Source organism: Berghia stephanieae, chromosome 8, assembly GCF_034508935.2.
Source record: "Berghia stephanieae isolate SIO BIC M18660-M18661 chromosome 8, UCSD_Bste_1.3, whole genome shotgun sequence".
NCBI classification, from domain to species: Eukaryota; Metazoa; Mollusca; class Gastropoda; order Nudibranchia; family Aeolidiidae; genus Berghia; species Berghia stephanieae.
The window spans coordinates 35,648,617-35,665,958 of record NC_088367.1 but is presented as its reverse complement, the minus strand read 5'-3'; the positions used below and the strand labels follow the sequence as shown (position 1 = coordinate 35,665,958).

The following is a 17,342-nucleotide window of genomic DNA, read 5'->3' as shown; positions in this document are numbered from 1 at the left end:
TTTGTAAGAATTTAACAATAAAAAGTCACACTTTTAATTTTCTGTTTCACAAACAATGAAATTCATTGTTGACCTGGTGTTGACAAACCCTTTCAGGCCTCAAAACTGGAACCAATCACACCGCTTTGAATTTACTACAGCTCGAGTCATACTCGTGCCCCTGACCAATCAGTGCAGCGTGTGGCTTTAAAGGTTGAGAAGGCTTCCAGCCATATTCCCACGGTACAACCAGGCGATGCATTTCACGTTTGCCGTGTGCTATGACTGTGGGCATAAAGAGGCATCTTGACTTTGAGTCATCTTGACTTGAGTCATTGTGGCTTTCTTACTCGCAGCCACACACAATGACCTAATTATTCCATTAATGGCAATCGTGTTGTACCTGTTACCCATCCCTCTTCGAGGCGTGTCAGGCATGTGATATTGAATTCCACTTGTCCCTTTCAACTTGAGTGCGAGACTGTATGTGCAGTGTCTGTTTTTAAAATTTTAATTAATTGCTATTAAGTGTGATGAATCACGTCTATTACCTGTTAACTATAAACAGCGGCGTGGCGTATTGACGGCATATGGTGGTGCCATGATTAGAAAAAAAAGTCTAATACAGTGAACACGGTTAAGAGGAGAGAGCACGACATATTAAAAACTCTCTTTTATGGAAGGGTGGGGGAGGGTCGATGGTTTCTACGAGTGGACAAAACTCACAAAAACAAATAATTCATGAAAACAACAAGCCACAACACTGAGATACAAGTCCCGTATGAAAAGGTCTTTGTAATTTTTCTTTGTCCACCATTTAAAGGATTGGATTTGGTAGATAATGCAATCAATATGTTATAAATGTAAATCAAAAGAGAAAAAAAACCTATGACAGAAATTACTTACTTTTAGTACTTGTAAAAAAAATCTGCACTGCGATGTTTCATCTCTGCAAATCTTTTTATAATGTGTTTATTGAAATCTGGAATGGCATCTATTTCAGCTTTGTGAATTGACAGAATCATTAATGAATTTAACCGCTCCTGTTTCATTGAATTTCGCAACAAAAAAATTTCACTCTTTTAAGGGTGCTAAAACAACGTTCAGGAGGTTAAGAAATACGATGGAAGTTGGAAGTGGTTAAGGCCACTATAGTCTATAGATGTCCATGATTTGTCAGTGTTTGTTGTATCTGTAAAAAGTAGACAATAAAAACAAAAGACTAAACTAACTGTGAGCCATTCATGCCTGTCATACCATGTCACTTAAAAAGAGCGTTTTCGAGATTTCCACACCTGTGTTAATTCAAAATCAGTTGGTTGGTGAGGAACTAGTCTTTTTATTTCTAATTTGTCATCTAGTGTCAATCTCCCAAACGGTCGGTGAAGTAAAGAGTCAACTTGATTCATTGCAATTCATTGTTTAACAAAACAAAACTTCAAAGTATATCTCAAATAATGGAAATCAGTGGAATACGATTAATGATTGCACAAATAAAAGGTAGATTCAGATCTTAAAGCATCACAAAGAAAAAATAACTCCACTTAAGTACTTAAAAATCTAAAAACACACCAAAAGTATAACTGTTGACAGTCTTCGCTTTCTTTCTCTGACTGACACAAATACACACGCACAAACATACACACACACACACAGACACACACACACACACACACACACACAAATAAACACTCATACACACGTAACCATCAACTCGGCACTACAAGCAAGTAAAATGTTGGTAAATTCGTCCACAATGCTTCGTTGCAAAGAATTACTTTATTCAATAATCGTGAAAAGAGGTGGTGGGTTTGATATGTCATATTTTAAAGTTTTATGATGTTTTTCTTTGCTGCTTACAAATAAACTTGACAATAATCAGTGTTTTTGACAGTTAATGTAATATTTTGGATGGCCGAAGTTACCCTACATTGGCAATTGCCTAAAATAAACGTTTTTGAACTTTGAACCTAATTTGGCGCATCCCCCCTGTCCAACGGTGGAGCTCTCAGATCCTGGCACAAGTCGAGGGGTTTTTCCGCTACTTGAAAATAGTATAATTCGACCCAGTTTCTCGCTCAATCAGCTGTCGCGATACTAATGGATATAGCATTAACTGGTGCTCGGATTGCTTTGCACCACGGTGTTTGATTTAGTCACTACTTCGCGGAGTGATGTCACCAACACACGAGTCGGCGCAGTGCGTGACTCGGAATCTTGAATAGAGTGGAGACTAAAAAGGCAGTATGTTGTTGGCGAGTTGGCGAAAGACAGTGGAGTTAAAATCTCTGTTTTATTTTTAATTAAATTATGCTGTTAATGATTTTTTAAAAGATTGGTGCGGTGCCTGGCACCATTCGATCCAATGGCCCCACGCCACTGATAATAATAATAGTTTATTTGCTTTTACAATGTTTCAAATTAGTTAATACGTAGGCAATGGCAGTTTCATACAGAGAATATTAATAATGGATGCACAACTATTTATTGAATTAGTGTATTATTACTTGATATCAAGATGGCGAAGATGAAGAATGATGAATTTAACTTCTTTCAAATAAAAGTCATACAATAATAATACACACACACATACACACACACACACACACACACATACACACAAACACTATATTTATATACATATATTATAAATACATTAAATAAGACTAACTACACACATTTTAATACTCAAGAAAGGGTCGTAAAAGGATTATGATGATGATATTGGTGATAAAGAGTAGGAAGAGGAGGATGAGATTGATGATGATAATATTCAAAATAGACACACACACACACACACACACACACAAACACACACACAAACACTCACGCTCACATTATATTTATATACAAATATTATAAATACATTAAATAAGACTAACTACACAAATTTTAATACTCAAGAAAGGGTCGTAAAAGGATGATGATGATGATATTGGTGATAAAGAGTAGGAAGAGGAGGATGAGATTGATGATGATAATATTCAAAATAGACACACACACACACACACACACACACACAAACACACACACAAACACTCACGCTCACATTATATTTATATACAAATATTATAAATACATTAAATAAGACTAACTACACAAATATATTTTAATACTCAAGAAAGGGGTGTCTAAGGATGATGATGATGATGATGATGATGATGATGATGATGATGATGATGATGAGGATGATGATGATGATGATGAGGATGATAAAGAGGAGGATGAGATTGATGATGATAATATTCAAAATAGACACACACACACACACACACACTAACACACACACACACACACACAAAAAAAACATTATATTTATATACAGATATTATAAATACATTAAATAAGACTAACTACAGAAATATATTTTAATACTCAAGAAAGGGGTGTATAAGGATGATGATGATGAGGAAAATTAGGAAGAGGAGGATGACATTGATGATGATAATATTCAAAATAGATTTTGTATGATGATCAAGCTCATTTCTTTATAAACCTTATTTAAAGTGACAATATAAACACATTGCTTTAGATAAGATTCAGAGATGCCAACTTTAAGTTTGGCTCACAGGAGTTTCAGCCACCACTCGTAGGAATTTCAATGCCGAAAGAGGAATTTCCGCGCACAAAAAAAAAAAGGAATTCGAATGGTATTTGGCATTGTGTTTACATATTGTATAGTTCTAAATAGATAACTGATTAGAATTATATTATGATACATAAACACATTGCAAATTACAATCCCGCAAAGTTTCCTTATTTCAAATGAAGTAAAGCGTCAAAACCTAATGGTAGAGATTGTAGTACTGATGGTAGTGAGGATGATGTGGTGTTGGCGGTTGTAGTAATAGTGGTAGAGATGAAGATGTGATAGTGGTTGATGTCGATGTAGTGGTAGTGATGATGATATGGTGGTGGTGGTTGTAGTAGTGATGGTAGTGATGTTCATGTGATGGTGGTTGTAGTACAAATGGTAGTGATGATGATCGAGTAGTAGTGGTTGTAGTAGTAGTCGTGGTAGTGATGATAATGTGGTGGTGGTGGTTGTAGTAGTACTGGTCGTGATGATGATGTGGTGCTAGTGGTTGTAGTAGTAGTGGTAGTGATGATGATGATGATGCTGTAGTGGTTGTTGTTATAGTATAGTAGTAGTAGTAGTAGTAGTAGTAGTAGTAGTAGTAGTAGTAGTAGTAGTAGTAGTAGTAGTAGTAGTAGTAGAAGAAGAAGTAGTAGTAGTAGTAGTAGTAGTGATGATGATGATGTGGTGGTGGTGGTGGTGGTAGTATTAGTGGTAGTGATGATGTGGTGGTGGTGGTGGTACTTGCAGTAGTAATGGTAGTGATGATGATGTGGTGGTGGTTGTAGTAGTATTAGTGGTAGTGATGATGATGTGGTGGTGGTGGTTGTAGTAGTATTAGTGGTAGTGATGATGTGGTGGTGGTGGCGGTGGTGGTGGTTGTAGTAGTAGCGGCAATGATGATGTGGTAGTAGTAGTAGTAGTAGTAGTATTAGTAGTAGTAGTAGTAGTAGAAGTAGTAGTAGTAGTAGTAGTAGTAGTAGTAGTAGTAGTAGTTGTTGTAGTAGTAGTAGTAGTGGTAGTAGTAGTAGTAGTAGTAGTAGTAGTAGTAGTAGTAGTAGTAGAATAGTAGTAGTAGTAGTAGTATAGTAGTAGTAGTATTAGTAGTAGTAGTAGTATTAGTAGTAGTAGTAGTGGTGATGATGTGGTGGTTGTAGTAGCAGTGGTAGTGATGATGATAATGTGGTTGTGGTGGTTGTGGTAGTAGTAGTGGTGGTAGTGATGAAGATGACGTGTTGGTGGTACTTGTAGTAGTAGTGGTAGTGATTATGATGATGTGGTGGTGGTTGTAGTAGTATTAGTGGTAGTGATGATGTGGTGGTGGTGGTTGCAGTAGTAGTGGTAGTGATGAGGTGGTGTTGGTGGTTGTAGTAGTAGCGGTAATGATGATGTGGTTGTGGTGGTTGTAGTAGTAGTGGTAGTGATGATGTGGTGGTGGTGGTTGTAGTAGTAGTGGTAATGATGAGGTGGTGGTGGTGGTTGCAGTAGTAGTGGTAGTGATGTGGTGGTGGTGGTTGTAGTAGTAGTAGTGGTAATGATGATGTGGTGGTGGTGGTGGTTGTAGTAGTAGTGGTAGTGATGATGTGATGCTGGTGGTTGTAGACGTTAGAAGTAGTGGTAGTGATGATGATGTGGAGGTGGTGGTGTAGTAGTAGTGGTGGTGATGATGATGTGGTGGTGGTGGTTGTAGTAGTAGTGGTTGTGATGATGATGTGGTCGTGGTGGTTGTAATGTTGATGGTTGTACTGTTAGTGATGATGATGATGTGTTGGTGGTTGCTGAGGTAGTAGTTGTGGTAATGATGATGATGTGGTGGTGGTGGTTGTAGTAGTAGTAGTGGTAGTGATGATGATGTGGTGGTGGTTGCAGTAGTAGTGGTGGTGATGATGGTTGTAATACTAGTGGTAATGATGATGATGTGGTGGTTGGAAAGGGGGGGGGGGGGGGGGGGAATCCTTGGAACAAACTGACCTCACCGGAATTTGACGGAAGTTGCCCGGAGCCCGGAATTTTTTGCTCCAGACCGGAGTTTTTTCCGGTGAAACCGGAGTTTTGGCATCACTGTAAGATTGCATAAATTTGAAGAACAATTCTCATTTATGCCTCCTACAGATGACACAGCAGAAATATGAGAATATGATTGACACAAAAAGCTGCTTCAATAGCAATATGAATAAAAAAAGATAGTGGTGGTGACGATGTTGAAGACAATTGATAATATACGTTGGTGAGGTTGATGGTTGTGGTAGTGAAGATAATGGTGCTGGTGATGAAACTGGTGTAATGATGATGGTGATAGATAATGACGATTATGATGAAGGTGAAGTTGGTGATGACATTGATGGTGGTGTCGACAATAAAGCTGGTGTTGGTAGATAATGGAGATATGATGAAGATGAAGATCATATTAGTGGTGATGGCTGTTGAAATATCAATGAACAATGACGTCATTAGTTTTTGTACTGCAATTAGTTTCTATCTTTTATCATAGAGTTAAGTCCGTTGGTTGTTGACATTGTCTCTCTTCTGATTAAAACGTTATGGACTTGCAAGATGTCCTTTGCCATTATTTCTTATTAAATTCTACAGGTTATGGGCCCAGACAGGCTTAACCATTTTAGATTTTGACCATTGAAAGTGGAAAGTAATGTAAATTTCTCTATTCGGTGTACTAGTGCTAATCAGCTAATACAACCAACAACAAAAGGTTGTGGTAGGGATAGTGAGATATAACGGCTACGTAGAAAAATGGCATCAGGAGGAGTATTGCACGTCCCTCTGTTGAAGGGGCATTTAAATTACAGTTACTGGAAGATGCAAATGAAAATGTACCTGATTCACCAAGACTTATTCGAGTGCGTGACGGGGGAGTGCAGAGACACGAAGAAAACACAGAAGGCGCTGGCTACTGTCATATAATTCCTATACCTGAAAAATGTAAGCATTCACGATAATAATTAGATATACCAAATTAGTGTATGGAAGATGTTATTGTTATTGTCCCGTACGAAAGCGAAACTAGTATCCGTTACCGGTTCCCAAAATAGACAGCCTATGTAAAAGTCAAAGAATAAAGTATCATTGTGAAATCGAACTACATCTTGTTCAAATTTGTTAATCATGTAAAATAAAGAACATGACAGCTACCATCGTGTTGGGCGTCGATCCGGGTTTGCTGTATCTGATCGGGACAGAGCCAAAATCAGCCAAAGAGGTCTGGCAAACACTCGAAAGACAATTTCAAAAGGATAGTTGGCTAAACAAGTTGTCACTAAAGAAGCGACTTTATAACATGAGGTTAACAAACAATGACGTGAACGGCCATATAAAAGAAATGACTGAAACATTTCAATCGTTATCGCTTCTGGGATGTAAAGTCGACGATGAAGAAAAAGTATGTTTACTTTTATCCAGCCTTCCGAAGCAATATGACATACTGGTAACAGCTTTTGGTGCTGCGGATAAGGCACCCTCTTTCGAACAAGTTACAGAAAGACTGCTAGCAGATGTAACTCGGTGTTCCATTGATAGAATGGTCCATCAGCCTGAAGAGGTTATGAAAGTGAAGAGCGCTGGCAGAGGAGTAAAAGCAGCTTTAAAAGGAAAGTGTTATCACTGTCATAAAGACGGACATTATAAGAACTCTTGTCCTTTGTTAAGACAACACAAAGAGAAGATTTCGTCGAATTCAAAGCCATCATCTTTACTTGTGGAAGAACAATGTTCATCCGGCGAACTCTGTGAAACACTAGATAATAAGTGGATCTTGGACTCAGGAGCAACTTCGCACATGTATAATGACATAACGATTTTTCATGAATTCCAAAGAACTAACAATTTGGTTGTTACTTTAGGAGATGGACACAAAATTAATTCAGTTGGAATTGGTAAAGTTTACCTGGATTTAGAGGGTGAAAAGTGCATCTCAAATGACGTGATTTGTGTACCTGAACTTGCTCATAATTTGATAAGTGTAGCCAAAATCCTGAAACATGGGGGAAGTGTAATTTTCTCCCAAGCTTCAGGAAAAATCATGAATGAAAAAAGAACTCTTGCTTATGCAAATTATGATCAAGAAGACAATCAGTTTATTGTAAAATGTATGCCTAGTAAAATCAGGCCAAACACCGACTATAATTCTGTTTTGAGTGTTGAAAGTAAACATGAATATGTTTCTCTTGATGATGGTGGTCAGAGTGTGTCAAAGGAAGACTTGTGGCATTGCAGATTTGGTAATCTTGGAGTTGATAATTTGTGTAAACTGTCACAAAAGAAGATGGTATCAAAGTTTGATTTTGATCACAAGAAGAAAATAACATTTTGTGAATTTTGTACCAAGGGAAAGCAACACAGGTCTCCCTTTCCTACTCACTCTGAAAACCAATGTCTCAATGATGTGCTGGGATTGATTCACAGTGATGTGTGCGGCCCTTTACCAAACTCATTGGGAAACAATAGATATTTTGTAACATTCATTGATGACTGCACAAGACATTGCTGGGTTTATGCTATACAAACTAAAGACCAAGTCTTGAGTGTGTTCAAAGAGTTCAAAACCATGGTTGAAAAAGTTACTGGGAAATCAATCAAAATCTTGCGGTCAAATAATGGCGGGGAATATAAGTCTAATGAATTTAAAGCGTTCTTGTTAGAATGTGGAATTAGACATGAGTACACCGTTCCTAAAACTCCTGAACAGAACGGAGTTGCTGAAAGATTAAACAGAGTTTTGATTGAGAAGGTCCGAACCATGTTGGTTCAATCCAGGTTACCCCAAAGGTTCTGGGCTGAGGCGTTAAATACAGCTGTGCATGTTCACAACTTGAGTCCTTCAAGAGTGTTAGGTGATAAGACTCCCAGGGAGCTTTTTACAGGCAAAAAGCCAAATGTTTCATATCTGAAAAGTTTTGGGTGCACTGCCTACATGCATATCCCAAAGGATGAAATAAAGAAGTTAGATCCAAAATCTAGAAAGTGCATTTTTATGGGGTACGGTCAAACATCAAAAGGCTATAGGCTTTATGATACTGAGAAGAGAAGAATTATTCTAAGTAGAGATGTTATTTTCACAGAATGGAGATTTGAAGGTCTGCCAAGTAAGGGAGATGCAGCTCAGGAAAATGAATTTCAGTGTCCAATTCTTGACCTAAATTTAGAGTCTGAGACTGAAAATGATCATGAAACAAGAAACCTAGAGGGTAATGTTCATGAAACTGAAGCACAAATAAGAAGGAGTACAAGAGCTACAAAACCAGTTGAGAGATATGGAGAATGGATGTACACTAGTAATAGTAGCAGCAGCAGCTATGATGCTGAGCCTACAACTCTATCTGAAGCACTGCAAAGGCATGATGGTAAGCTTTGGAAAGAGGCAGCTGATAATGAGTACAATTCCCTTCTTAAAAACGGTGTATGGAAACTTGCTAAGCTTCCAGAGGGAAGAAAGGTCATAGGTTGTAGATGGGTTTTTAAAAGGAAACTGAACCCTGATGGCACTGTTCAAAGATATAATGCTAGACTTGTGGCACAAGGTTATAGTCAAGTGTATGGAGAAGATTATGATGACGTTTATGCTCCAGTTGCAAGCTTTGAGTCAGTCAGGGCAGTCATATCTCAAGCTGTCAAGGAGAAAATGAATATTCATCAAATGGATGTTACTGCAGCATTCTTAAATGGTGAACTTGAAGAAGATATATATATGAAACAACCTGAGGGTTATACTGAACTTGGAAAGGGAGAGGATCTTGTTTGTTGTTTAAAGAAAAGTCTTTATGGACTCAAACAATCTCCAAAGTGCTGGAATGAAAAACTAGACACATGTTTAAAGAAAATGGGATTTCAGAAAACTGTGGATCCATGTGTCTATGTACGAGAGAAAACAAAGGGTGATAAATTCGTTATTTGCCTTTACGTTGATGATCTGATCCTTATAACCAAAGATGCTGAAGAACTTGTTCAAGTCAAAAGTGACCTTTCCAACAAGTTTGAAATGAAAGATCTTGGTGAACTTGATTACTTTCTTGGTGTTGAATTTAAAAGACAAGAGAATGGGAGCATTTGGATGGGACAAGAATCCTACACCAAACAAATACTTACCCAATTTGGCATGGGAAATTTCTCACCGACTGATACACCGGTTTGCAACAGCCAAAAGCTTACTCCTGGAAATGAAAACAGTGAAAGAGTAGATCCTCGACATTACAAGTCTGCAGTGGGTAGTCTCTTACACTTAAGCAATAGAACAAGGCCAGACATAGCATATGCTGTAGGGTTGGTTGCTATTGCTAGGTTCTCCTCAGACCCATGTAAGGAACATTGGGTGACAGTAAAAAGAATCTTTAGATATCTAAGGGGCACAACAAATTTTGGCCTAGTGTATACTGCAAATAATGTTAACTCAGATGATGTTGTTGCTTGTATTGGTTACTCAGATGCTGACTGGGCGGGTGATACTTCTGATAGAAAATCTACTTCTGGGTTCATTTTTCTTCATTCAGAAGGGGCTGTTCAATGAGGGAGTAGGAAACAAAATTGTGTTGCACTCTCAACTGCTGAAGCTGAGTACATTGCTTTGGCATCAGCGACTCAGGAAGCAACATGGTTGAACTCTTTGATGACTCAGATCAGTACTCTTACTGTTAATGAACCAACAATGGTTATTTATGAGGACAATCAAAGTACAATTTGTATTGCTAATGGTCAAGGGTCAAAGAGATCCAAACACATTGATATTAAGTATCATTATGTTCAGGATAAGATTGCCCAGGGTGATATTGTGTTACAATATTGTAAAACACAGGAAATGTAAGCAGACATTCTCACAAAAGCTTTACCAAAAGACCAGTTTGTGAAACTAAGATCATTGATGGGGATGAGAAAACCTACTTGAACTAAATTTGACAAGTTAAAGTTTAGGAAGTTCTACTTTACTGGATGTAGCTCGTTTATTAGTTACGTTTTTTGTTTTAAAAAAATGTAAAATTGATAACTCTACTGGGTGTAGATTGTTGATTTCGTTACATTTTTATAATAATAATAATCTTTATTGTCCAAATTAAAGGCAATTCATGTGAGGTAAACAATGCTCAGTTTGGTTCATGGTATGAACATCAACACATTAAAAAATACAAACACAGCCATACACGAACATACACGCTTGCACATTGTTTCTACACATGTATACAAAAGAAATGAGCGTACATACAAACACATATACATACATACATACATGCAGACATACATACATACATACATACATACATACATACATACATACATACATACATACATACATACATATATATATACAGGCACACAGACAGACAGATAGAACGATACGATATATTTGCTGGGACAGCAGATAACCATATTATAAATATAGTGTCTTATATTAAGAAGAAGATGGCAATGGTTGTGATGATGATGATGATGATGATGATGATGATGATGATGATGATGATGATGATGATGACTACGATAATGATGATGATGATGATGATGATGATGATGATGATGATGATGATGATGATGATGATGATGATGATAACGACGGCGGCAATGTCGATGATGATGATTCACGACACTGCTTCTCGTTATTTTCATTGGTTGTCTCATTTTTCCACAAAAGATTTGTTAATTAATTTTATGGCGGTTGGAATGAAGGTTGTCTTATGTCGATTTGTCCTACATTTTGCTTCTAGATACCGTCTTCCGGAGCGCAGAAGTTGGAATTTTTCGCTCAGCGGATGCCTCTTTTCGTTGATAATGTTAAAAGATTTCTTCTCAACTGCATTAATAAAAGTTGTGTCAAGGCTTCTTAGGTCGGTGTTAATTATTTTTGAAGCCTCTCTGAGGGTTCTATGTAGTTTGGATTTTTCTTTTGTTCCACAGCTTCCATACCACATTGTGATGCCAAACGAAACGATACTCAATATTAATGACTTGTAGATTTGTATCATGGTCTTTCTGTTCACATTGAATATATATAGCAAATTGATATTTGCTGTTTTTTAAATTTAACTCTGTGGGAGGAAAACTATTATAAAGTTTGAGTGTTCATTATACTAATGCAAATGATCATGGGCATTGTTATTGTGAATTTGATACAAGTTGATCATGAATTGAAATTTATGATGGGATGCTTTAGTTTATAAAGTATAGAGTCTAGTTGTTTTTAGTTGTACAAATTCAGGGGGAGTGTTGAAATATCAATGAACAATGACGTCAGTAGTTTTTGTACTGCAATTAGTTTCTATCTTTTATCATAGAGTTAAGTCCGTTGGTTGTTGACATTGTCTCTCTTCTGATTAAAACGTTATGGACTTGCAAGATGTCCTTTGCCATTATTTCTTATTAAATTCTACAATGGCAATAAAGATGATGCTGATAGATAATTACAATGGTAAAGAAGGTGAACGTAATAAAGACGATGCTGATAGATAATGACAATAATGATGAAGGTGAAAATAATGGTGATATTAATGCTTGTGATGGCAATAATGATGACACTGATATATAGTGACATAGACTACGAATGAAGATGATGATAATGATAATAATGATGCTAATAATTTAAATAGGATGGTGGTGGTAGTGGTGGTGAATAAAGATGGATATGATGATGATCGCAAAGACGATTATGCTGGTAGTGATGGAAAATGATGATGATGATGATGATGATGATGATGATGAAGAAGGTGAAGATAATGATGATATTGATGGTGGTGAGGGCAATAAAGATGATACTGATATATTAATGACAATGATGAAGAAAGTGAAGGTGATTGCGGTGATTGCTAATGCTAATATATATTGACAATAATGACAAAGATGATGATGATGATAATGATGATGATGGTGTAGGGGAGGTAGTGGTGGTGAATGAAGATGAATATAATGATGGTGGCAAAGACGGTGATGTTGGTAGTGGTGGGACTGATGATGATGATGATGATGATGATGATGATGATGATGATGATGATGATGATGATGATGATAATGATGATGAGGATGAGGATGATAAACTGATATCCACAAAGAAATAGAGCTGATATAACAATTACTGTGACCTCAGTTTGTTCATCTTCCTTTGAGAACTATCCGACTGCTTCTTCGAATTGAAAATTGAAAATCTCTTCATAAATATATTGGACAGGCATAGAATAGCCTTTACAGGAACACACACATCGATTGCAAATGTCTCTGCAAAATTGCCAAGAATTACGGCTAATATTGCCCTACACATTTTTGATTTATTGTTAACAAAGAAACAATATGAAAGGAGTGAAAATTCTAAAAACTCCTCGCACAGAGAAGATAAGCCATCCCTGTCCCTAGAATTAAAATACTCTGTTAACTCAGAATTTGGCAGGAATCCTCGCAGTTCCCTATTTTTATAAGCTACATATCCGGCAATGTACACCACTGCGTTCTTTTCGTCTAGTGATACATTTTTTATTAGCTCCTCCTCCTTCATTTTCTGAATAAAAAATGCCTCACTTTCCTAAAAAGGCATAGTGCACAAAGGACAGTGATGTTTTTCGTCGTATTGTTCCAGATCTGGATCCATCCCAAGAAGGAGCCTTGTGCTGTCGAGAGCATGTGTATTTAGCACATCTTTCACGGAGAGATAGAAATTCGAACCAGCACTGGTGCGGAAATGCCCAAAATGCCGTTCTAGATCGTCTTGTTGAAAAAATCCCAAACAAACGTATTCGTGTCTCCAAGGTTCGTCTATCTGTAACAGGTACCTTGATATGTCCTGCAAGGATCTACAGGTCCATTCCAAGGCTAGTGACGTGTCCTTTGTGAAGCATTGAATACGGACAGAATCAGAGGGTCTCATAGAGATGGCGATCTGCGCCCATGTTGAGAGAAGTTGCATGCCTCTTTCGCCGTTCTCTCCGTTGTCTATGGCAATCCTGTCCACATCGTTTCGACGTGTTCGTTGAAAAGAGGACTTGCAGTTTAAAAGTTTCCAGAGCATGGTGACGTTTTTTATAAAGTGGGCTGTACTCCTCCACGAGGCGTTACTAGCAGTTGACGTCATCAGCGCAGAGCATGTCTCATCAGAGAAGACCTGAAGAGCAAGGGAAACACTTTGCTTTTCGGTGTTTGATGGCATCACGGCAGATCTTGTTAATTTTGAAAGTTTGACCATATTCATGCTTTCATTATTTTGAAGTTCTACTAAGTCTTGCCAGCATGCTTGGATACATTCGTGTGAATTTTCAAAGACGGGGAAAGAGAGAGGTTTTGTTTTTTCTGTAATCCAGTTATTTCTTAAGTTTTTGACTATATGAACTGGATCATAGATGAGGAACATAGGGTTGGATGGTGTTGTTAAAGACCTCACAATCCAAGGGCACAATGTGTTGAAGGGATTGGAGAGTTTATACGATTATTATCATTAATAATTCCAATAACTTTCCCACAACCCTGCTCTATGGATAAAATTACTTCACTTACAACGCTGAACATAAAGTAGCAATGACTATCACGCACAAATCTTTGGGCCTCTTTTTCGCTCACGAAGTGCCCGAATTCGCGTCAAAATATGGGACGAAGCCGTTTCCTATATGCTATTTTAAAAAATTAATTACGACGCTGTTTATCAATGAATATGACTGAAAGTTGGCACACAGTTAGAAAAAAGGTCATTTTAGATTATGTCAAGCGACAAAACTCGTGCGATTACCAGAAGACCGTTAAAAATAGATTTTTACTCTTTGGAGTAAAATATTTCTAAAACTACCGGGCGTGGAGGTTTTGTCGCTGACAAGGTAATACATGAACATTTCTTCTTTTTGGTTGTACAATTTCATATGAATATGACGAGTACTTTTCCCGTATTTTACAAAACACCATCCTAATTTGCTCTTCAAGCTTCAATCTTTTAATCCACTTATTACGCAAGATAAGGTGGAAAAAAAATGCCGAAAAAGCGTCCCATATTTTCGCGTTTATTTCCTCTTTGCGGGTCATCCAAATAAATGACACCTTTGAAACTGCATAACTTGTTTATTTATGAATGGATTTTCAAAATTCAAAAACATTTTTACTCAGTGGAGGTAGGGCTTTGATTTTAGACAAAAATATTTCCTCAAAAAGAGAAAAAAAACATTTTTCATAGTCATTGCTACATAAAGTCTGACTTTAATGAATGGCATGGTACCAATTTAGCTAAGAACTTTTTACCACCAATATAACACTTGACCATTACTGCAAGAATTGTTTTTGCCTGCTCTTGGGGCTCATCCTCTGCGAATCCATACAAAATCCCACCACAATATTGGATGCAGGACTTCACATACATTTCATCAACAAGCACAACACACGCTCTGCTTCGTAGTTCCTGCTGTTGGAAAAATTTAGAATAGATGGTGAAATCTGCTACATTTTTGGTTTGTCGTGTAATCTTTCCCAGGGTGGACATAGAAGGGAGATGAAGGTGACCACTTAAAGAAGAATATAGCACTCTTGACCTCGTGAACCACGAAAAAGCAAGAATTAAATCATCTGGACAGTATATCCGTTGATTTTTCTGAGCATTCAGGATCTGAATCTGGCGTTCTATAAATTTCTGGATAGCCTTAGACTTCTCTATTGAGGATTCATTTTCTTCATCTGCAATGAAAGAAAAAAGTAGAAGATAATGAAATAGACGAAAATGATTGGAAACAATGAATTTTATTTTTAAAAGACATTTCAAAATTTTAATTTCGTGAATCTATAACGAATCAAAAACAACAGCAACACAGCAAGGGTAATAGTTCTTCTTCTTATCATCATCATCATCATATCATCTATCATCAACATTATTATTATTATTATATTATTTATTATTATTATTATTATTATTATTATTATTATTATTATTATTATTATATATTATTATTTATTATTATATTATTATTATTATTATTATTATTAATATTACTATTATTAATTTTGTTATATTATTATTATTATTATTATTATTATTATTATTATTATTATTATTATTATTATTATTATTATATTATTATTATTATTATTATTATTATTATTATTATTTTAATATTACGTATTATTAATATTGTTATTATTATTATTATTATATTATTATTATTATATTATTATTAGTAGTAGTAGTAGTAGTAGTAGTAGTAGTAGTAGTAGTAGGAGTAGTAGTAGTAGGAGTAGTATTAGTAGCCTATTATTATTATCATCATCATCGTCCTCGTCCTCCTCCTCCAACTCCTCCTCCCCCTTCTTCTTCTTCTTCTTATTATTATTATTTTTATTATTATTATTATTATTATTATTATGTTCACGTTGATAATAAAACTGATGCTAACGCATTTAAAAATTAAAATAGTAGGTTAACTCACCTTCAAGTTGGGAGTAAAGTGTGTAGAATCGAAGTATTTCTGTAAGTTCACTCCAACGCTTTAAGGTTTCATCTGAGAAAGTCTGGTGTTGGCTTGGTTTAATTCCAAAGAAACCCTCATATTGAATTGACATGATGCTGTGATCATCGTTCACCTCTTTAACTGTAAAGTAGATACTAAATGAGTGGACCATACCGATCCTAGCACGACTATGAAGACTAAACTCAGAATCTGAAGAAAGTCCAACAACACCATGAGGGGAAATCTCTTGAACAAAACAATCTTTAAAGGTCTTTCCCAACTCATTTTCTGTATTTTCCAATAAATCTTTCTTTTAAAAAATTGATAACTCATCAATATCCTGACGCCTGTCTCTAAATTCACTTGTCGAATTTAATGTCTGACGAGATGGTGCTGTTTTTGGCAAACAAGAAGGGGTTATTGTATTTGGCCATTTATTTGGAGGAATAGCAGGTGAAGGATACCTCGATTTCCGTCTCATAGGAGCATCATGATGCCAATGATTGGCACAGATACCCATATAGTCTGTAACATCACTCGAATCGATTTTATTTGGCAGTGCATTAATCCATATTTGTCTCTCAATTGGATCCGAAGGAAATTTATATACAGTTGTCTTTTCGCCATGTCTATAATTTGAAGTGCAATCAAAAACAGAACATTTTCGAGGCATTTTCGGTTATTATTGATTTTTAAAAAATGATAAAATTGTTTATTATTTGCTTAAAATGCACTGCTGAATCCATTGTACAGGGTAAATGAGCAATAAACAACGGCAATTCACAACTACAACAAAACTTAATGGTCACTCCATGAAAATGAACAACAGAATAACGGCGATCCACAACTACAAGTGGTCAATATGTACAAGCAAGACTGAATTCTTAAAAGTGTCACATATGGCACTACGTGACCTAGGTGATACTAAGTGTGTATGAGTGTGTGTGTGTGTGTGTGTGTGTGTGTGTGTGTGTATGTATGCGTGTGCGTTTTAGTCTTAAAACTCTAGATTGCTTTGGTATGCGGCGAGCGTGTTTGAGTAATGTAATTAATGCCATATCATGCAGGTAACCGAGGTAACTCAACTCTTGCCCCTTCCCCCAGTTCAAAAAAACCATGGGCCTTCCAGATTTTTTTGGCCACGGTCGCTCGAACTGCACGTCTCTAGAGTTGTTGGGAACGCTGACTCCACGCGGACTCAACACCAGGATCGACCACCACTAGATGTCAACGTCACCCATATTCATCACCACTGCTGCTCTCACTTCTGCCACTACAGCTACTGCTGCTGCTACTGCTGCTGCTACTACTACTACTACTACTACTACTACTACTACTACTACTACTACTACTACTACTACTACTACTACTACTACTACTACTACTACTACTAC

The 17,342-nt window shown here is 36.7% G+C and overlaps 1 protein-coding gene across 1 annotated transcript; it reads right to left on the bottom strand.

The window, feature by feature from the left end:
* Window positions 1–1,738: 1,738 nt before the first annotated feature.
* On the bottom strand, window positions 1,739–17,342 carry LOC144978579 (uncharacterized). Its single transcript, XM_078924844.1, has 2 exons — window positions 15,928–17,342; window positions 1,739–15,181 (listed from the first exon to the last, which is right to left on the bottom strand). Exons 1-2 carry the CDS (start codon window positions 16,118–16,120, stop codon window positions 14,694–14,696), a joined length of 681 nt encoding a protein of 226 aa, XP_078780970.1. The 5' UTR covers window positions 16,121–17,342; the 3' UTR covers window positions 1,739–14,693.

Coding starts and splice junctions, on each gene's coding strand:
- LOC144978579 (XM_078924844.1), bottom strand. CDS start 16,120: ATGGTCCACTCATTTAGTATCTACTTTACAGTTAAAGAGGTGAACGAT. Junction 15,182..15,927: donor ACTTTACTCCCAACTTGAAG/GTGAGTTAACCT, acceptor CTTTCATTGCAG/ATGAAGAAAATGAATCCTCA.